Source organism: Trichoderma camerunense (genome assembly GCF_050948025.1).
Source record: "Trichoderma camerunense strain CBS 138272 chromosome Unknown V8C40scaffold_1, whole genome shotgun sequence".
Taxonomy (NCBI): domain Eukaryota; kingdom Fungi; phylum Ascomycota; class Sordariomycetes; order Hypocreales; family Hypocreaceae; genus Trichoderma; species Trichoderma camerunense.
Window position 1 is genome coordinate 1416102 of NW_028145369.1, and position 19574 is coordinate 1435675.

Here is a 19574-nt window from a genome sequence, read left to right on the forward strand (position 1 = left end):
ATAAATCAAGACTATAGCGCCATGTTACAGCGGTTTCCCCTGTTTGTTCGATACAAGGGTCGGCAACTTTGTGCCGTTGGCTGTCTGGCGGCGAACTTTGGAAGAATCATACACTAAGAGGGTTAGGCAGGGCCCTCACCAGCTCCCCGAGCTCCCCGGCATCGACCTGAATTTCTCAGCCACACGGCCATCGAGGATAATTGGTTCAACCAATAAGATATACGACTTATGGCAACGGAATTGAACATGAATATGTTGCCATTTGTGGTATTGTTAATGACTGTTCGAGTATCCTGGGTATAAGGGCTTCGTGAGCTTCCACAAAGAAGATTTTTGAACGCCAACAATTGACATGTTTGTCGACTGCCCCAGTCAATTTCTTTAGCCCAGTAACGGTGCCAATCAAATTGCTGACTATGGCCCCTTCATCTGCAGACCTATCGCACGAGGTTGAGCAGTCAATTCATCCCGCAAACAGCAAAGAGCCCGGTAAAGCAGATGTGTCTCAAATCGACAATGATGGGTATGGATCTTTTGCCAAAGATGCCTTTCATGATGCCAAAGCAGCAACTGAGGCGGAGCATATGACAACTCCGCTCCAAGGCTTCAAGAAATATCCCAAAGCTGTTGCTTGGTCCATCTTGGTCACAATGGCTGTTGTCATGGATGGCTACGATGAATCGTTGATCAAGAGTCTTTTCGCCCAAAAAGCCTTCCGAAAGCGATTCGGCCAGCCGACACCCGCTGGTGGCTACCAATTGACCGCTGCATGGCAAGCTGGCACGGCCAATGCAAGTGTCATTGGTATCATGATTGGCATGTGTTTCAATGGCTACGTTCGGGAAAGATTTGGAATGAGAAAGACCATGCTGGCTGCTTGCTTTGTTCTCACTGGTCTCATATTTATCTTGGTATTCGCGCAGTCGGTGGCAATGCTTCTTGTTGGTGAATTGCTGTGCGGTATCTGCTGGGGAATTTTCCATGCAACGGCCCCGATTTATGCCTCTGAAGTTTGTCCGACCGTGCTGCGAGGATATCTCACAACCTTTATCAACTTTGGCGCTGTGTAAGATCCCCTAAACCTTCTGATGCAGTCAAGAGAGCTCACTCACTAATGAGATATGTGTTTAGATTTGGCCACCTTATCGCAGCTATCGTATTGAACGCGACGCAGTCAATGACAGGTAGATGGGCGTATAATCTACCATTCTCTTTGCAGTGGATTTGGCCTGTCATACTTGTTGTCGGCCTCATATTTTGTCCTGAGTCACCATGGTGGCTGGTTAGGACAGGTCGTCTCGAGGAGGCGGAGAAAGCCCTGAAGCGTCTTACAAGCGGGGAGGGAACTCACGAGGCCGTCGCTCTAATGGTTCGAACGACCGAAGAGGAAAAGGCACTCGGTGGCTCCTCCTATTGGGACTGTTTTAAAGGGTCGAATCTTCGACGTACTGAAATTGCATTCGCTGTCTGGAGCATTCAAGCATTTTCGGGCTTGCCCATGTCAGCTTACAACACCTATTTCTTCGAACAAGCAGGTCTGTCGGATTCCAGTGCCTTCAGTATGAGTATTGGCAACTCTTGCATGGGAATAGCTGGAACAATACTGTCCTGGTTCCTCCTGACTTGGTTCGGTCGCCGTACCATCTTTATTGGTGGTCTCGTAACCATGTGTTTCATCCTTTTCATAATCGGCTTTGTGTCCCTGGCGCCCTCGTCCAACGATAGCGCGTCCTGGGCACAAGCTGTGATGTTGCTGATTTGGGTCTTCACCTACGACTTATCTGTCGGCCCTGTTGCTTGGTGCGTTGCCAGTGAGGTCTCAGCAACACAAACACGTGCAAAGACAATTGCCGTTGGCCGTACTGGTTCTTATATCATCAACATCATCTTCAACGTTGCTACACCCTACATGCTGAATCCCACGGCAGCTAATTGGAAGGGTAAGACAGGCTTCTTCTTCGGGGGGACATGCGCTCTTTCTCTTGTTTGGACTTTCTTCCGTCTCCCAGAGTTCAAAGGCAGAACATATGAAGAGCTTAACATTCTGTTCTGGAAGGAAGTGCCGGCTAGAAAGTTCAAGAGTACAAGTGTCGATGCTTATGGCGAGGAGTCCAACAATGCTCCAGCTGTTTAAGAGGTGGCAGCCAAGCGGACTTAACCCTCGTTAGGATGGACAATATTTAGAAACTGAACTTAACTTCCTGACAACATTTGAATGGGATATTCATAGTTTCATCTTAATCATTAATCATACTACATGTCGCTTGACGTTTGACTTTTGCTAGTAGCATGTTACTTAACATAATATTTCTTCTCCATTTTTTGGGTAATTCTCAAGGGCAGCAGGCCGCTCGGGGTGGGCCCATAAACCTGGAAGGCTTTACTCTTGTGCGCGTTTACTGTCTACACATATTATGGACTTCTTCACCTTCCTCTGTGCCTCTCGTGTCTGACAGTAATGGCAAAGTTTCATGTCCTGTCAAACTATCTCGGTATCGAAAATAACCGTTGTACATAGTTACATTAACCACCCCTAGTAACCTGGCCCCTCATCGTCTCTTCGCCAGCTTTAATATGCATCCAACCCTTCATTTGTTCCAAGTGATTACCCCCGATGAGATCGTTCCGATCGAAGCCGTAGTCTTGGCCAATCTTCAGAATCTCTTCATGCGGGATCCATACGACACCGGTCTTCTTCACGTAATCGTCCCAGAGACGCAGCATTTCTTCTTTCTTTTCTGGCTCCTTTTTTGAAAGATCTTCCATCTCGCCAGGATCGCGGTAAATGTTGTATAACTGCCAGCCGTTGCCGCCTTTGGCTGACTCAATGTTGACCATTTTCCACTCTCCCTTTCGGATCGCACCACGACCGAAAAGTTCCCAGCCCATGTATGTGTCAGTTCCTGAATGAATGCCGTCTGTAGACTCTGACGTGGAATTGCTGGAAGTCATAAAATCCAACCAGGATCTGCCACGCATAGCGGCCACTTTCCTGCCCCTAAACATTCCATCTTTCTCAGCAGGGTGTTCTATGCCTGCCATTTGCAAGAAAGTAGGACAAAGATCCATTACAGTCGAGAAGGACCTGATGATGGCACCATTTTGAAGGTGTTTTGCAAACTTTGGGTAGTGTATCACTGAATTGTGGTTAGAGGGAATACCCGAAAGTTGCAAACGGTGGAAGGACGGCTGCTTACCGAAAGGAACACGAATACCTCCCTCAGTGGAGAAGGCTTTGTACAGGCGGCTGGGTGCTGTACTTGCTTGAGCCCATCTTGAACCGTACCACACGTAACTGTTAGCGTGTCCGACGTTCTCGAAGGAGTTATCGTAGTATTTGCGAATCGTTGCAACGACATCTGGCCCCATTGTTGGCTGAGCCTCGATATCGGCACCTTCTGCCCCATTGTCACTTTGGAAGATAATGACTGTATTATCGAACTCGCCGCTCTGCTTCAGATACTGAATCATCCTTCCAACATTTTGATCAATGTTATCCACCATACCGGCAAAGCACTGCATCGCTCGAGCACTAAGCTTACGTTCCATTGGAGTCATCTCATCCCATTCGCGATTGGTGGGTCCTGCAACGACATCATGTGGTGTGATATTTTCACTGATAATGCCAAGTTTCTTCATCCTCTTCAATCTCTTTTCGCGAAGGGCTTCGGGGCCGTCATCGTATACGCCCTCGTATTTGTCGCGATCAGCATCGCTACATTGCAGCGGCCAGTGCGGTGCGAGGAATGGAAGATATGCAAAGAATGGCTTCTCGCTATTATCAGCGGATCGGTCCTTTAGCCAATCAATAAGGTTATCAGTGTAAGAGTCAGAAGAGTAAAACCCTCTCGGGTCATTAGTGAGGTTCGGCTCCACGTTATATTTCCTGCCGTCCATCGTATATAGTTGGGGGCTGACGCGAGTGAAGAATGGGGTCTGATGTTTCTCCTCTAGTAGCGGCTCCCAACCATAGTGATTGCTCTGCCCTCCAAGCAGGGTAAATGCTCTGTCAAAACCTCGTGCCGCAGCGTTACTCTCGGGCGTATATCCAAGATGCCACTTGCCGGAAATAAGCGTATGGTAGCCGTTGTCTTGGAGGATCTCGGACAACGCAGCCACGTCATGATTGAGAAACCCTTCATACCCCTTGACGTTAAATTTTGACGAGACTTTGCCCTTATTCTCGCTCATCATTCCCACACCAGCGATATGATTATCCGTTCCGCTCAAAAGCATCGATCGCGTAGGGCTACAGGCCGCCGCGGCGTAGTCTTCGGAAGTGTAAGTCAGATCTTCACCTTACCCTCAGCTAGAACTGAACTTACAATCTGTGAACCGGGCTCCATCCCGCGCGAGCGTGTCTAAATTAGGAGTATGGATCTCACTCCCAAAACATCCTATATCGCTATATCCCAGGTCTTTATGGGTCAGCCCAATTCGTGGAAGAAGATTTTATTTTCGAAGGTAGGCGGGAGCTGAGAGCGTAGGGAAGGGAGATCTCGTCACATACCATCGGCCAAGATGACCAAGAAATTCGGCCGACTGTCTTTCTTATTTGCGATTGGCATTTTGAACTTAGAGGAAACTTCTATATGGCACCTTCAAGATACTTGTCATGTCAAGCCCCCACAAGATCGTGGCGAGTCTTTCCAATTATATGTTCATTCGAACGCTCGCCGTCCGTCCATTTTAGAGGTCTCCTCAAGCATTTTCTCTTTCAATTACCCCACGTAGCAGCACCATGGTATAGACGATAATCTGATGCAGGGGTTGCCGTGCCTAGCTGAATTCCCCGGTCTCCCCGAGGACCCGCCAACCGATTGCACTTTGTGCGAGACTTTACCATGTAGTTATCTCAATCATGCTTAGCTTCGGATCGATTATAACATTTTACCAGGCCATAAATGCACCAAAAGCGGAGATACATGCGTATTTTTCTCATCTCGCTCGACTTTGCGGGGAAATAGTTTATCTTGGCTGGGCATTGAAATTTGCCCCTCCATGACGATGGAACTTATGAAGAACCCTCTCTGCAATTGCGCGATCGGGTACCTATCTATATTTTCCCGAAGCAAGAGGTAGTGGTAGACCCTGTTGAAAATCAGCAAATGCTACCACCTCAAGGGTCGTTCAATTTGCTCCAGAAGCAAATGCTGATACTTCAAATGAATGTTGATTACACTTCAGGTTACAATCTTTAAGACACCCAGCTCGTTTAGGCTTTATCTTCCCAATCGTCTCAGCTGGCAACACAGCCGACCAGCAAGATGGCGGCAACACAACCAAACATTATCTTTATTATGGCGGATGATCATGCAGCAAAAGCTATCAGTTGTTACGGGGCCGGAATAAACGAAACACCAAATCTTGATCGAATCGCCAATGAAGGCATGCGGTTCAATCATTGTTACGTTACGAATTCCATCTGTACACCGAGTCGGGCGGCCATCATCACCGGAACTCACAACCATGTCAATGGGGTGTTAACCCTTAACTACAAGATCAACAATGTTCTTCCAATGGTGCAAAAACATCTGAAGCACGCCGGCTATCAAACCGCAATGATTGGCAAATGGCATCTGGGTGAAGGACCCGCACATGAGCCTTGCGGGTTTGACTTCTGGGATGTCCTCCCTGGCCAAGGCCTCTACTTCGACCCAATCTTCATAGGGCCTAATGGCCGACACATGGAGAAAGGATATGTCACCGATATCATTACGGACAAGACACTCGATTTCATTCGTAACCGAGATACAACAGAGCCATTCTTTGTCATGTGCCACCACAAAGCCCCTCATCGGTCTTGGGAGAATCATCCTAAGCATAACTCGCTTTACCAGGAGGACATTAAGGTCCCAGAGAGTTTCAACGACGATTATAAGAATCGAGCAAAAGCGGCAGCTGCGGCAAAGATGCGAGTCACCGAAGATTTGAGATATAATGACCTTGGACTTTGTCAACCCGAAGGCGGATCAGAAGTTGGCGAGTTGGATGAGCCAAACTTTCCGCAAAGACCGGATCGCAAGATTCCATTCCCCGAAGATGTGTCGTCAATGGTCTTGATTGACAAACTGACAGGCGAGAATTTTCGATTCAAAACTCAGGATGAATTGCGCCATTTCAAGTATCAGCGATACATGAAGCGATACTGTCGCACCGTTCACTCTGTTGACGAGAATGTCGGTCGAATCCTAGATTACGTCGATAGTCTTGGTAAAGAGGTGGCAGATAATACGATGATAATCTATACATCCGATCAGGGTTTCTTCCTCGGAGATCACGGATGGTTTGATAAGCGCTTTATCTACGAAGAGTCGTTCCAAATGCCGCTGCTGATCAAATATCCTAAGGAAATCAAGCCTGGCTCTATTTGCAACGACATCGTATCAAATGTCGATTTCGCGCCTCTTTGGTTGGACTTGGCAAATTATCCGATACCTTCATATATGCAAGGCTTCTCGTTTAGGAAGCTCCTCCAGGGAGAAACACCAGAGAACTGGCAAAAGGTAGCATACCATCGGTATTGGATGCACAACGACTCGCCACATGAATGCCGGGCTCATTATGGTGTCCGAAATCAGCGCTATAAAATTATATACTGGTAAGTACATTTAGAAATATCGGCCGTAATTTCCTATCTGACTCATTGATCACAGGTATAACAAGGACTTCAAGTTGGCAGGCACAAGGCCTGGTGGAGAGCCCCCGGAGTGGGAGCTGTTTGACTGTGAGAAAGATCCGTTAGAGCTTCTCAACCAGTATCATAATCCTGAATTTGCAGACGTTGTGAAAGAGATGACCAGGCTACTGGAAGAAAAGATGGGAGAGATTGGTGATGTGTGGGATCACTAGATCTCTGCAAGGGGACAAGATTAATAGTTATGCTTTCCCTGATAAGAACCCAACTCATCACCCATAAGAACAATAAGACGTTAATCTTAAAGAGCAATGCCGTATGTCTATCAATACTGCGGTAATTACATATGCACTTTTTTGCGTCGACTGCTACAGTTTGGTTAAGGTGTCTTGCCCCGCGGCGGGGAAGAAGCGGCATAAGCAATAAACTACAAGGTTCTCCAACGCTGATCCATCGCGAGGCCACTATTGAAGTCACTGGCAGTTTTTCAACCCCTCAGGATATGCACCAGCGCTAAGAAGTCAGCCCCGAAGCCCCAAGAGGGGAAGATAGAGAGTTCAAGACAAGTCGGACGAATTTGCCAAAAGATTTCTTTACAACAAGGCCCAATGAAAACTTCACAAGCAGTGCGCGTATTTCTTGAACAGATATAAACCCCTCTACCCAAAATCGAGCCTGCAAATTGGTCATTAGAGGGCAATGTGGATTCTGGTGGAGGACTCGCATCTCGCTCTGTTCCTGGAATGTCTCCCCGGACTCCCCGGCCACTCTAGCGTTTCCACATTCTTAGCTTTCAACACCAGCATTCAGAAAGAAGGCCCGTTTAATATGATGGTTAGATTGCAAGATTGCTGAAACGTGTGAAAGAACTGATATGAAATGATTATGTGATTATAAACAAGGCACCTGGGTTGCACACATGATACACTCATTCACACACAAACTCAACTTTGGTTTGTATCGAAAACGCCATGGATTCTCGAATGCACAGTCGCCAAGTGTGTTGTTCACAGCCTGCTGTGAAACCTGTCGGCAAGAAGGTCGGTCACTTATAGTTCTCGCGAAATGCATCTCACTGTCTATTGTAAGCTCGTAAGCTCATTGTAGTAGTAGATTCGGTCAATTCATCAAAAGCGACTTGCGCACTTCACGGATACGAAACAGTACAAGGAGCAAAGCATATTTCCGTAATCCTCATATTTATTGATTAACGTCTCTGGGGCTTAGCAAACGCTGATGATACTCACAGAAAACTTGCTCATGCAACAGCCTCTGGAGGTGACAACGTTCGACTCTGGGTAGGTTACCCTGAAGCTTGCTCTGGAGAAATTCTGATGACTTTTTTAGGTGTACTCTCCAACAGCACCGTCGCGCCCTACGTTCGTGGAAGTCAAATCCCAGGAGTTCAAACCCACGGAAGTAGGTGCTTCTTTCGGACCCAGTTGGTCTACACATTGGTTTCGGGTGGAGATCGTTGTGCCACAATGTATGACGAACTATTCTCATCTCGAGTTCCATTGGAACTCTAATAGCGAGGCTATGGTTTGGACAGAAGATGGCGAGCCTGTGCAAGGCTTAACGGGGGGCAGTGAACGTGGAGGTGAGAGACAGGAATGGATGTTCCCTCAACAGTGGAAGGATGGGAAAAGACACACTTTCTTCATCGAAATGGCATGCAACACCATGTTTGGAAATGCTGAAATGCACGATATTATCCAGCCTCCACCTACGGACAAGTACTTCAAACTTGAAAAGGCAGACATTGTAGCCGTCAATGTTGATGCAAGACAACTACTATTCGACTTTTACGTTATAAGGGGTAGGCGGTCCCATTGCTGTCAGAACTCGTACCATGGTGAGCTACTAATATCTGATGATAACAGATGCGGCACTATATCTACCTCAAGACTCGTGGCAATCGCATCATGCGCAGCAGGTATGCGACAATATCTTAGATACTTTCTCTGCTGGCGACGGCGGCTCGGGTGCTATTTCGAAGTGCAGAGAAATTGCTCGAAGCTATCTTGGTGACCGAATTAACACAGAGGAAGTTTTCAACATAGATCAGACGGCAATAGTCTCGGCTATCGGCCACTGCCATATTGACACATGTTGGCTTTGGCCTTGGGATGAAACTAAGAGGAAAGTCGCTCGTTCATGGATTAGTCAATGCAATCTTATGGACCTATATCCTGAGTACAGATTCTGCTGCTCCCAAGCACAGCAGTACAAATGACTGGAGACTTTGTATCCAACAATCTACGAGCGGGTCAAGGAAAAGGTCGTCAAGGGAACCTTCCAGCCCATTGGTGGAAGTTGGGTTGAGCATGATACAAACCTCCCCAGTGGTGAATCTCTGGTCCGTCAATTTCTATACGGACAGCGATTCTTTCAAAGTCGATTTGGTCGCAGGCATACTACATTCTGGCTACCTGACACTTTTGGGTATTCCGGTCAGCTTCCCCAGATTTGTCGCTTGGCGGGAATGACGAGGTTCTTCACGCAGAAGCTTAGTTGGAACAACATCAACAACTTTCCACATACCACCTTCAACTGGGTGGCATTGGATGGCCGGAGCAAGGTGCTTTGTCATATGACGCCTGCAGAGAAATACAACGCGGACGCGACATTGCAAGACCTCGTACGCTGCGAAACGAGACACAAATCACTGGATCAGGATAACACCTCGCTATTAGTCTATGGAAAGGGCGACGGAGGAGGCGGTCCAACAATTGCGCATTTGGAAAGCTTGAGACGGTGCCGTGGCATTAGCGACCAAGTAGGTCGTCTGCCTCGCGTTCAACAGGGTAACTCTGTAGACGACTTCTTCTCTCAGTTGGAGCACACAGAAAGGGATACCAATAATCCTTTTGTTACTTGGTTCGGTGAACTGTATTTCGAATATCATCGAGGCACTTATACTACCCAGGCTAAGACCAAGTTGAACAATCGACGGGCTGAGATCCTCCTACATGATCTGGAATATTTGGCCACGCTTGCCAGTATACAAAGGAATTCAACTTACAGGTACCCAAAGAAGGAGATTGACGAGATGTGGGAGAAGGTCCTGCTTTGTCAATTCCATGACTGCCTTCCAGGGAGCTCGATTGAGATGTGCTACGATGATACGGATAAAGTGAGTTATTACGCTTCCACTGTTTCATATTGCGAGTTGAACTGAAGACTAACGATACTAGCTCTACGACGAGGTATTTTCCGTGGGAAATACAGCTCTTACGAATGTTGCCACTGCGCTTCAGCTAGACTTGCAACCAACAGATTCTGCCAACCTTGTGGTGGTAAACACGCTCGATTGGGACAGGGTTGGCCTAGTACCATTGCCAGCTACAGCTCATTCCGAAGATAACCAGAAGTATGGTTTCTACCGATGTGAAACCGGGATATCACCACTTCAGCCCATGTCAGGCGTTTCTTTCGAGGCAGCGACCATATTCGAAACCAGCAAGGGTGTCTGGATCTTGTCAAACAGCCAGTACCGTGTCACGGTGGCTCAGGGCACCGTCACCTCGCTTTATGACCTCCGCAGAGACCGTGAAATAATCCCCGATGATGCAAGAGCTAATCAACTCGTTGTATTTGGCGATATGCCCCTTTATCATCAGGCTTGGGACGTGGAGACATATCATCTCTCTCAAGGTCGCGAACTGGAAGGAGGGGCTTCGTATCTGGCTGAAAGTGGTCCTGAAAGAGTTTCAGTGACAACAATCACAAAAATATCTGAGAGCAGCTCGATCAAGACTACTATATCCCTCAGTGCTGTTATCAATCCCCAAGAGGAAAGTCATATTGAATGCTCTGCAGATGTTGACTGGCACGAGAACATGAAGTTCCTCAAGGTCCAGTTCCCAGTGGATATTTACAACACAAGGGCGTCATATGAGACTCAATTCGGCATTGTGGAACGGCCAACACATTACAACACCTCCTGGGATATGGCCAAGTTCGAGGTGTGCTGTCACAAATGGGCCGACTTATCGGAAGCAGGATACGGTGTGAGCATTCTTAACGACTCCAAATATGGCTTCGCTACGAGCGGAAACATGATGCGATTGAGCCTGCTCCGTTCACCAAAGGCTCCCGATGCCAACGCTGATATGGGTCGTCAGCATATTAAATGTGGCATTTTCCCTCACGAAGGACCTGTTGGTTGGCAAACAGTGAAGAAGGGCTTTGAGTTCAATATTCCGATCCGTATTGCCTCGTGCCCTAACGGGATCCGCTCGCCAGAGTTGTCAGCGAGCCCCGTTAAATTGAGAGACGGTCTAGGGCTAGTGCTGGACACCATCAAGAGAGCAGAAGATGATACGGATGTGAGCTGTGGCAATTTGCCTACAAGAGAGGGCAAAAGCATCGTATGCCGAGTATATGATGCCATTGGTGGGAAGAACAGAGCTTTCTTAGAGACCGGGCACGCCATGATTCAGAAGGCGTGGAAATGCAATCTCTTGGAAGACGACCTAGAAGAGCTGCCCATTGTGAATGGTGGTGTAGAAATAGAGCTGCAAAGATTCGAACTGGCTACTTATAGACTACTTTTAGCTTAGCTGCTAGATGTTGGAATCACTGGACATGGTGCCTCTTTGCTGAAGTCTGTCGCAAAGTAAGTGTAAAATCTAGAGGTAGATCAATTACGCGCACGAATAACATCTACCATCCATGAGCCGTCATAGACTAGCCTCCCCAGATAAGTCTACTCATGGTCTTTCGTGACGTGTTTCAGGAGTGTTTCCAGTACTGGCCGTGCCTGATCAATGTATGCTGCGCGCGCTGTGCGAGCAGCAAGCACCCGGAGCGACAACGAAACCAAGGCTTGCCAGTTGTGTACATATAAAGGAGGTCCACGTAGTTGCGCAGCCAGAATTAATAGTGTTGCGGTGGAGATGGCCCGATAGCTAAACCAGGTCGCCTCGTAGTAATGTGGTCTTGTAAGTCGCTTGATCGTGAGGGCACAGTACTGGAGGCATTTCTGTGCTAAGGGCAACACACGATCAAAGTATGGATCCGTGTCGGGCTTGTGAAGAGCGTAATAAAGTAAAGGTCTGTAAGAAATTTGGCGCCATTGGAGTTGTCTGCATTCCAAGATGAATGCTAGGTCTTCGGGAGCACCATCGTCAGCATCAAATTCCAATGTTTTGGGCAATATTGTTCGCCATTGGTCAAGCTCGTGTTCCTGGAGAATGGCCTGGGCCATCACATGCTCTACATTCGCTAGCCAAACATGCTCTCCCGGCTCGTAAAGTAGATCATTAATAGAATCAGCCTTTTTCCTCAGCGCTATACACGCTAGATAATAGTACCAGCTATGTTCTTCTTGTTGTTGTATGACGCTTGATGGCAGTATCTGCCAATTTGAGTTTGTGTTGGATGAATCATCATTCACACTGCCGTGGAATGAGGTCCAGGAAGGGAGACTTGGAAACTCTCGAGGAAAGTGTAAGCTGGTAATACCCGCTGGTGGAAGGTCGAGCTCTTCTCGAAGGTCTCTGTGATACTTTTAGCATATGACATGACCTATGTCTTGGACAAGGCAGGCGTACCGCTCAGTTCTACAACAGGAAAAGTAAAGTCGCTCTAAAACATGGAACTCTGTGTCGAGACTGTCATCTCTCACGTTCCTATGGGATAGTATAAACTGTAAACGACTGCAAGCCTGACTGTAATGAACCCAGGCATTGGTAGGTCTCAGCCGACACACCTCATATAGTCCAGCAAGAAAGAAACACTGAACTGATGTGAGCGTGACGTCTAAGAGACCAAGGCGCTTCTTGGCCGCAAGGTAGAACGCATCGCCTGGTATGCAGTTCATTCCCGAAGCGTCGTAGAATATCTGATTGTAGGAACCTGGGGAAGGATTTGAGTATTCAAACGACTCCCCGACCTGCTTCACGGTATTGGCAAGGGCACATGCCAGCATCTATTGGAATTTAGCAATTGGAATACAGTCCAAGTTGATTTCCAACGAGAAGTCAGGTTCATCGTACTACAACGCAGGAGTCTTCACCCCAATCAAACCCACCGTCTATTATCGTCTTGACCTGTAAGTTGAATCTTGACACGTCGAATATCGGGTTCTTCACGTGCGCCACGGTTAGATACCTCTGGCAGAGGTTTTGAATATGAGCCTTGTCTGTTGGCGATAATGGTGTTGTTATTTCCTCCGCCAGACATTCAGCATTCCCCGTTCTAAACCCAGACGGGGGTTCATCCCTCTGACTATGTGGGCTATTGTTTGTCGTCGATGGACTGGATGGCAGTCTAGGCGAGATGATGCCTTGAGAAATTATGTTGTGAATTATTGGCCACTTGGTTGTAGCTTCAAATGAGATCCCGGTTGCTTTGACGGCGTGTGCGGGCCGTCCCAGATGAGACGCTCCTGGGAAAGTGGTGCTTTGCGCTGTGTCTAAAGAAGGCGAAGATGAATGAAGAGATTTACAGTTAGAAACAGTCGAATCTTCATATGCTGGCCGTTGAGAAAGCTCCAAAAGTTGAGCAACATGGTTGATCCGATTCATGACATCTGTCAACGTTGGCTCCCTGCTCACAAATTAGGTTACACCAGAGTCAAGTAACTTATAGGCAAGGTACAGGTACCTTAGTCAATCACTTACTGTGGAATTTGCTGTCCATCCAGCTCCCCATATACACATTGAACGTGGTTCTCCACGCAAACACCACATGAAGGCCGGCGGTTGTCGCATTTTGTTTTCTTTGAGCGACACCGACGACAAGCCGTATGGCCTCGCTTGAAACGCTTAGGGCGACGTCCCTGGGTCACCTCTTCCTCCCAGAAGTTCATTGGGATTATTTGGAGTAGGGCAAGGCACAATAGTTGAGGCGGGAAAGAGGGCAACAATCGTGTGGCGACTGCAACCGTCTGAGGCGTTTGTGAAAACGAACTATTCTTTCCCTAATTTTCTCTCGACCAGAGAACCTACTAAGTCGTGATATAACCACAACAGTACCTGTATGCATGATTGTGTAATTGAGAGTGCCGATGGTGAAATTGGCTTACCACAGTGAGTTAAGGGTGCGGGGAACTTTCGCCTAGCCCTGGAGAGAATCCCCATTTAGATATAGGGGACTCATGGATGGCCTGTAGCCTTCCTCGTGGTCGGCTTCTCGTGTGAAGACAACAAACGGTTGCAGGTGCCGGGCGTTGGATACAGGTAACTATGAATATCCTGAAGGTGATGCGATTGAGAAGCGGCAGAAACTATGAAGTGCCAGTGGAGGTATATTATAGGGGAACATTAGGACTTATAAACATAAAAATAAGCGTTCTCTACTGAGTCCCAATGTACTGGGCAAAGGCTCTATCATCATAGGATTAAAACTTGCATAATATGTAGATTGTTTAGATATTCATTTATATACTTGTATCTTTACTAATATTAACATTTAAGGTGGGACCAGGCGTAGGGCAGGTATAACGCATGACATGTGCGCAAAAGCACTTATCTAAAAAGACCTGTGTCCCCTGTACAGCGGCGAAGTATTCGAGAAACCCGTTCCAAAGTAACTGCCTTTTAACCTTAGTCTCTTCCTGCAGAACCAAGTAAGGTTGCGCATTAAATCACAGTAGGTTTTCTATTTTCGGAGGTTTTCATTTACGTTTGCATAAAGTCAAAGATAAATCTTGGCATAAACCCAAGGAAAACATTTACCTTCGCTCTAGACGGCGCAGAAGAAGGGAATGTAAGCAGGATCCAGAGTCCTGTAAATGAAAGGCATATTCTGACTCAAACCCTGGTTGTCGAACGCACGGCTGCGGATCTGCTGGCTGAGCTCTTGCATATTGTTCAGCAAGGCCTTGGAAGCACTTTTTGTGTCCTGGTTTAAACGCTGCACAGTAGCGGCATCAAAAGCATCTTTAAGTGTCCGTCCGTCGCTGCCATAGAATGGGCGATTAAATGAAGCCATAAATCCTAGGTAATGAACAGCGGTGGCAGGGTCTGGCAGATACGGCATGAGGTCTTTGACGCCCTTCTCCTTCGGGATAGCAGTGTAAATGGCGGGAATGTGGAATGGCAGGGTACCGGAGGCGATTGGAGCGCCCCCGTTGACGCTGTGGTGCGAGACTGAGGTAGCATAGGCGAAGTGGGTGAGGACATCGATGAGAGTTTCCTTGTTTAGGTTCTTCTCCTGAGGAAAGTCCTGAGCCTTGGCCATTGTGCTGGCCTCGTTGAACCAGTTGTGAACCTCAAAGTCGCCAGAGAGGTCATTCTCGCTTTTATAGTACGAGTTGACAAAAGATGTGAAGAAGATGTGGTAATTATCACGGATGCGCTTGGCATCGTCGTAGAAGGGGAAAGAGTTAAAGACGGACTTTCCATTATCATCAACCAGACCACGGGCTCTCAAGTTGTTTTCCAGATATCCGCTCTGGTACCGACCGTCAACGGGCCAGCTGTCAGTAACAAATTGACGGCAGCCAAACTGATTGAAGACCATGAGCTGATCCCAGTGGCCGCCAGGGTTGAAGCAAAGCTCTTCTCCAACGATACGAGAAGAATAGGCTTGCACCATGAGGCGCTCAAGAAGAATCATTATGGGGTGGTTCTCGCTGAGAGTGTGAAGAGCAGCTTGGTGAACAGATTCGGTGACGTCGTGCGACACAACAAGGTGCAGCATTTGCGCGTGGAACATGTCATTGGCATTGAACATCATCTTTGCCAGTAACCAGTCATTAGGGGAGTCGAGAGGAGTGTAAGTCAGATCGGCGTCAACATTAGTGCGAATGGCCAAAGGCAAAAAGTTGCCAGATTCTGGGTCGATGTAGAAGTAGGCGCTGCAAGCGACGGGGAAACGCTCGACGACAGTAGCAACATCGTACTTGGCCTGATAGGAGTGGTCGACAATGAAAAGCCGGTTGCTAGCCTGAAGAGACTCGAGCGTGTTTCCAGAGCCGACAATCTTACTCGTTATGACATCGTCTAGTGGAAAAGGAAGGGGCTCGTGGGCCATGACGCGACGGACGGCATGGGGATGCTCGCTCAGGCGTTCCATGGAGAAAAGGAGATCTTGGGTCGCATTGGAAATGATACCGGGAGCGATACCTCGAGGGTTTGTATTAATGAGCTGGCCATTGTAAAGAACCTTTTCGTAATCTTGCCAACTGTTGAGGCCGCCATTCTGCAATGTGAAGTTAGTACTTTATTCCATCTTCCAGAATGATGAAAGCGTGGCCATTACGTTTTGAATAGCTCCTTGAAGAGACTGGACGTCGAGAGCAATCAGGTCATCAATGATGGCACGGTCCTGGCTCCATGCATCGTAGTCGGCCTTGCTACGAGCATTGCCAAGTGTGCCATTAGGGAAGGGGGCGGCCTCGCCGGTGAGAGACGGGCCGTAAATGAAGCCATCACGACGATCAGAGACAGCAGCGGCACGAGCTTCGGGGTTGGGATCAAGCTGAGGGATGCAAGCTGGGTTGGTTGTGGGAGCAGCCAAAGAAGAGCCGAAAAGGACCACAGCAGCAGCGACGCAATCGGTAGATCGCATGTTGAAAGTGAAACCGAAGATAATAATTGACAAGCTTTATGACGGTGGTACTTTTCATAGTCAAGTTTGGCAGTGACGAGGCTCTTTTATAGAGAAATGTTCCCATTACCATAGATCTGCAGAAGTTGGCACTCCACTCCATTGAATAAATTTGATGCCCCTGCATTTGGCAGTATGCTTAAAATGCTACAGTACAAACATGCCTGCTAACCAAGATTCGTGTCAGCAACCTTCCAAAAAGGGAGTTGAAGTCGGAAATTTTTTCCAAGCTAGGTTTTCTTTATATCGGCTTGCCCAGCCAGCCTCGGCACTTCTATAACTGTTGGCATTTCTTAGAGTCTAAGAAGCGTACTCGCGCACTCTTAGCGAGCATCTAAAATTTCGATTCTCACGTCAGCTGCGGCCCCTATATTGCCCTCCCATGCGGTGGGAAAGAAAACACCGCCGGTCTGCCACTACAATTTGTATGGGATCGGCGGTGCTGTATTCTTTCCACCCCTTGCCTGCTCCGTGGCCAACTGCCATATTGAGCCGGCCCACCATGTTGGATTTGTCTTGGTCGTAACTCATTACCTAACACCATGATGCAACTCGCCTGAAAAGACAGAAACGGGTCAAGGTTGGAGCAGCGCTCGAGGACCTGATTCCAGTCCAATTTGCGGATCCGGCCGAGGTTCCGAGCCTCGTTCTTTGCTGCGGGTGCAGCTTCATCATACCTGAGGACAACAAAGTTATTTACGATCGGAGACTACTACGCCAACAGTCGCTGAGGACAGGAAGCCGGAGACTGGACTGGAGACAGTCGCCACCAGTCCAGTTGAGACTCATTCGGTTTTGGGTGCCGCGGAGGTGGCGCAAGCTGCATCGGCAATGCTGACATTCTCGAATTCGGGCGATTCAGCAGCATCTGGCGGGTTGTAGGACTTAAAAAGCACAGATTACCTTTGTCAATCCTGGTGGTGCACATAAACCTGGCGAGTCTTAGATCTTAGTGAAAGTGCAGCAGACATGCACGGCACCTACATTCGGCGTGATTCTTCCTTGAGTAGCCTCTTGTTGCCTTTGCTGGAAACATAATCCTCGTATGGAGAGGCCTCCTCCATCACCTTGTCGATAGCTGCGGTGAGGGGTTCTCTGGGAAAGCGGCTTTGGAATAGGGCCTTGAGTTGGAGGAACCCCAATTGCCAACCCAGTAGCCAGCTATATCTAACTCATGAAGATTGAGGCCCCTGATTCTAGGACTGAAGATGTCTGTGACTATTGTTTCGAATTTTTCGATTGCAACGGCGGTGCTCATGCCGAGACGAAAGAGCATCAGGGCAATGAGTCCACCTGAACTGGTTCCTCCGGCAAGGTCAAAGTGATCCTTAGGTAGGGTCGTCATGCCATCGGCTGAGAAATAGACATTTTGATTAAAAGAATGGTAAAACTATCTAAATCCAACTGTCTGTAACAGTACCAAATGACCATAGGTACTATTGTAGACTTATTCATGCTGTAGTGAAAAGAGATTAGCAATAGTCCAGAGATTTATTCACACGCCCAAGGAAGGGCGACATTGCCTCCCTGGCCACGTGGAGTAGCATCAGCATCAGCGCCATTGGGACAGGCGCCAGGCATCACAAACCCGCATGCCGGATTCCACTCTCCTTGATGAGTAATACGAATCGTGCCGCCAACGGTACTGTTTGCAATGCCACATATTGCAGGCGAAGAAGATGTCGACTGCTTCTTTGCACTGATGCTATATGATCCTTCTCCATTTGAAGATCCAGATAAACGAACGTTAACAGAAGCCTTGACGCTTCGACTTGTAATGTCAATTGTCTGTGTTTCTTGTCCTTTGATGATGACTCCTGATTCTGTTGTAAAATTGTCATAAGTGACTTCGTTTAGCAGCCCATGAACTCCAGATGTTGTAAGCAACGCTCTACCACCACCCGCTGCTGCTGACTCAATTATATAAACGCTATCTTGTAGAAGATGATAGTCTTCTAATAAAGGCGCCCATGTTGGGGTGGCCGTCTGGCATAGGCTGTCCTGCTCAGGATTCTCGCAGTATGGCGGATCTATTGCAGGTAGGGTTGGAAATCGAGCAATTACAAGTCTCGTAGAATTACCAGGCCCACGCTCTCCCCAAGTAGCCATTGTGCCATTGGGATGCCAGGGAAATTTGGCAGCTCCTGCAGTCCAACCGCCGGTCTTGTTATTAAGCATTTGTCCCGCGTCACAGTTGTCATTGTCATATTCATCAGCGGGCAAGAGCCATTTTTCGAGAAGATGAAGACGTCCAAGAGGAGCACCAAGGACTGAGTCGCCTGACAGACCAGTGAGGGTGTAATCAAGAAAAGGAGGTAAATCCATGGCGCTAAGCGAACGAAGCTGATTGTGAAATTGCCTTGCGGATCCAAACAGATAGTATTTTCCGGAAGGATCCAGAGCAATATCTTCATCCCACTCAAGACATTTTGTGATTCGTGTAGACTGCCCAGTAGAGAGATCGAGCGACCAGTCGTCGAAATTGAATCCTTGAGCACGAGTACTAGCATAGAGCACCGTGTTGCCCTTAAAAAAAGCTTTGCCTTCATACCAAGCCATGCGATTTGCCCAGTCGGCGCTCGTCTGGGGGGGAGTGTGTTTGGATGGATTGAGCACTCGCATATTCTGGACAGTATATGCGACAGGCCTATCTCCGTTGACCGTCTGTATTAAATCGCCGAGTAACATGAGAAAACCGTCTTTCCTAACAATGCTCACTAGGAAGTGATTGCCATCTGGGGAAATGCGAGGCTCGCGGAGCTCGACGACGTCGCTATTATTATTGAGCTGGGGGATTTCTATGGGATATATGTTGGCTTCCTGGCAATCTAACACACTAGGGGAGCAATAAAGAAGTTGCGGTTCGACATTGGCCCCTAGCACTTCTACCCCAGAAGCATTTGATTGGGTCGTAGTTGCAAAGAAGACGGTCTTTTGGTCTGGGAGGGCATTCAGATATCCAATGCCATCTTGATGATCCAATTGGCAAGTGAGACAAGTATATCCCGAGCCATCGGCACGAATGTACGCAATCTGAGATTGCGTAGGATTCTGAGTTTCGAAAAAGGGACAGAGAATGACTGAGCCGTCCCGTGACCAGACGCAAGACTCAGTATCGATGCCAGCAACAGTTGGTGGGAATAGCACAACGTCTAAATTCACCGGCAAAGGACTTGGCGAGCTTGCTGCTGTAGGCCAGACCCATGAGGTAGTAAGAATCCCCAAAGTGAAGGGCGGTCGGTGTGAGAACCGCATTATGGAAAAGGGTAGAAAGAAGTTGCCGACAATGTTGCTCACGGTCAAATGGAGATACTGAGCAGAAAATAATTCACAGGTCCTTCAATGGCCATATACATATACTTGTACTTGCGTTACG

General features: G+C 47.9%; 7 protein-coding genes across 7 annotated transcripts; 3 read left to right on the top strand and 4 right to left on the bottom strand.

Moving 5' to 3' along the window:
* Positions 1 to 234: 234 nt before the first annotated feature.
* Positions 235 to 2268, top strand: V8C40DRAFT_229846 (general substrate transporter). The gene is made up of 2 exons (XM_083212570.1): positions 235 to 1066; positions 1132 to 2268. Exons 1-2 carry the CDS (start codon positions 417 to 419, stop codon positions 2132 to 2134), a joined length of 1653 nt encoding a protein of 550 aa, XP_083079067.1. The 5' UTR covers positions 235 to 416; the 3' UTR covers positions 2135 to 2268.
* Positions 2269 to 2510: 242 nt separating this feature from the next.
* Positions 2511 to 4717, bottom strand: V8C40DRAFT_229848 (arylsulfatase). Its single transcript, XM_083212571.1, has 4 exons — positions 4511 to 4717; positions 4326 to 4418; positions 3198 to 4271; positions 2511 to 3137 (listed from the first exon to the last, which is right to left on the bottom strand). Exons 1-4 carry the CDS (start codon positions 4566 to 4568, stop codon positions 2524 to 2526), a joined length of 1839 nt encoding a protein of 612 aa, XP_083079068.1. The 5' UTR covers positions 4569 to 4717; the 3' UTR covers positions 2511 to 2523.
* A 157-nt stretch (positions 4718 to 4874) lies between these two features.
* Positions 4875 to 7098, top strand: V8C40DRAFT_229849 (uncharacterized protein). The gene is made up of 2 exons (XM_083212572.1): positions 4875 to 6601; positions 6657 to 7098. The coding sequence occupies exons 1-2, from the start codon at positions 5268 to 5270 to the stop codon at positions 6850 to 6852; spliced, it is 1530 nt and encodes a 509-aa protein (XP_083079069.1). The 5' UTR covers positions 4875 to 5267; the 3' UTR covers positions 6853 to 7098.
* Positions 7099 to 7702: 604 nt separating this feature from the next.
* V8C40DRAFT_279290 (alpha-mannosidase) lies at positions 7703 to 11202 on the top strand (the record flags this gene model as incomplete). Its single annotated transcript, XM_083221204.1, has 5 exons — positions 7703 to 7721; positions 8001 to 8456; positions 8521 to 8783; positions 8880 to 9773; positions 9835 to 11202. 5 exons carry the CDS (start codon positions 7703 to 7705, stop codon positions 11200 to 11202), a joined length of 3000 nt encoding a protein of 999 aa, XP_083079070.1.
* On the bottom strand, positions 10963 to 13622 carry V8C40DRAFT_8764 (uncharacterized protein). The gene is made up of 4 exons (XM_083223554.1): positions 13267 to 13622; positions 12640 to 13192; positions 12196 to 12572; positions 10963 to 12141 (listed from the first exon to the last, which is right to left on the bottom strand). The coding sequence occupies exons 1-4, from the start codon at positions 13452 to 13454 to the stop codon at positions 11349 to 11351; spliced, it is 1911 nt and encodes a 636-aa protein (XP_083079071.1). The 5' UTR covers positions 13455 to 13622; the 3' UTR covers positions 10963 to 11348.
* A 707-nt stretch (positions 13623 to 14329) lies between these two features.
* On the bottom strand, positions 14330 to 16193 carry V8C40DRAFT_279291 (lipoxygenase; the record flags this gene model as incomplete). Its single annotated transcript, XM_083221205.1, has 2 exons — positions 15851 to 16193; positions 14330 to 15790 (listed from the first exon to the last, which is right to left on the bottom strand). The coding sequence occupies exons 1-2, from the start codon at positions 16157 to 16159 to the stop codon at positions 14330 to 14332; spliced, it is 1770 nt and encodes a 589-aa protein (XP_083079072.1). The 5' UTR covers positions 16160 to 16193.
* A 1496-nt stretch (positions 16194 to 17689) lies between these two features.
* V8C40DRAFT_279293 (saponin hydrolase precursor) lies at positions 17690 to 19453 on the bottom strand (the record flags this gene model as incomplete). Its single annotated transcript, XM_083221206.1, has 1 exon — positions 17690 to 19453. The coding sequence occupies one exon, from the start codon at positions 19451 to 19453 to the stop codon at positions 17690 to 17692; it is 1764 nt and encodes a 587-aa protein (XP_083079073.1).
* Positions 19454 to 19574: the final 121 nt, after the last annotated feature.

Excerpts from the sequence above, each read along its gene's own strand:
- V8C40DRAFT_229846 (XM_083212570.1), top strand. The coding sequence starts at position 417 with ATGGCCCCTTCATCTGCAGACCTATCGCACGAGGTTGAGCAGTCAATT. Across the intron at positions 1,067-1,131 it reads TTTATCAACTTTGGCGCTGT|ATTTGGCCACCTTATCGCAG; the intron begins GTAAGATCCCCT and ends ATATGTGTTTAG.
- V8C40DRAFT_229848 (XM_083212571.1), bottom strand. The coding sequence starts at position 4,568 with ATGCCAATCGCAAATAAGAAAGACAGTCGGCCGAATTTCTTGGTCATC. Across the intron at positions 4,419-4,510 it reads CTTGGTCATCTTGGCCGATG|ACCTGGGATATAGCGATATA; the intron begins GTATGTGACGAG and ends TGACCCATAAAG. Across the intron at positions 4,272-4,325 it reads TGGAGCCCGGTTCACAGATT|ACTACGCCGCGGCGGCCTGT; the intron begins GTAAGTTCAGTT and ends ACACTTCCGAAG.
- V8C40DRAFT_229849 (XM_083212572.1), top strand. The coding sequence starts at position 5,268 with ATGGCGGCAACACAACCAAACATTATCTTTATTATGGCGGATGATCAT. Across the intron at positions 6,602-6,656 it reads CGCTATAAAATTATATACTG|GTATAACAAGGACTTCAAGT; the intron begins GTAAGTACATTT and ends CATTGATCACAG.
- V8C40DRAFT_8764 (XM_083223554.1), bottom strand. The coding sequence starts at position 13,454 with ATGAACTTCTGGGAGGAAGAGGTGACCCAGGGACGTCGCCCTAAGCGT. Across the intron at positions 13,193-13,266 it reads GATGGACAGCAAATTCCACA|GGAGCCAACGTTGACAGATG; the intron begins GTAAGTGATTGA and ends ATTTGTGAGCAG. Across the intron at positions 12,573-12,639 it reads GTGAAGACTCCTGCGTTGTA|ATGCTGGCATGTGCCCTTGC; the intron begins GTACGATGAACC and ends AAATTCCAATAG.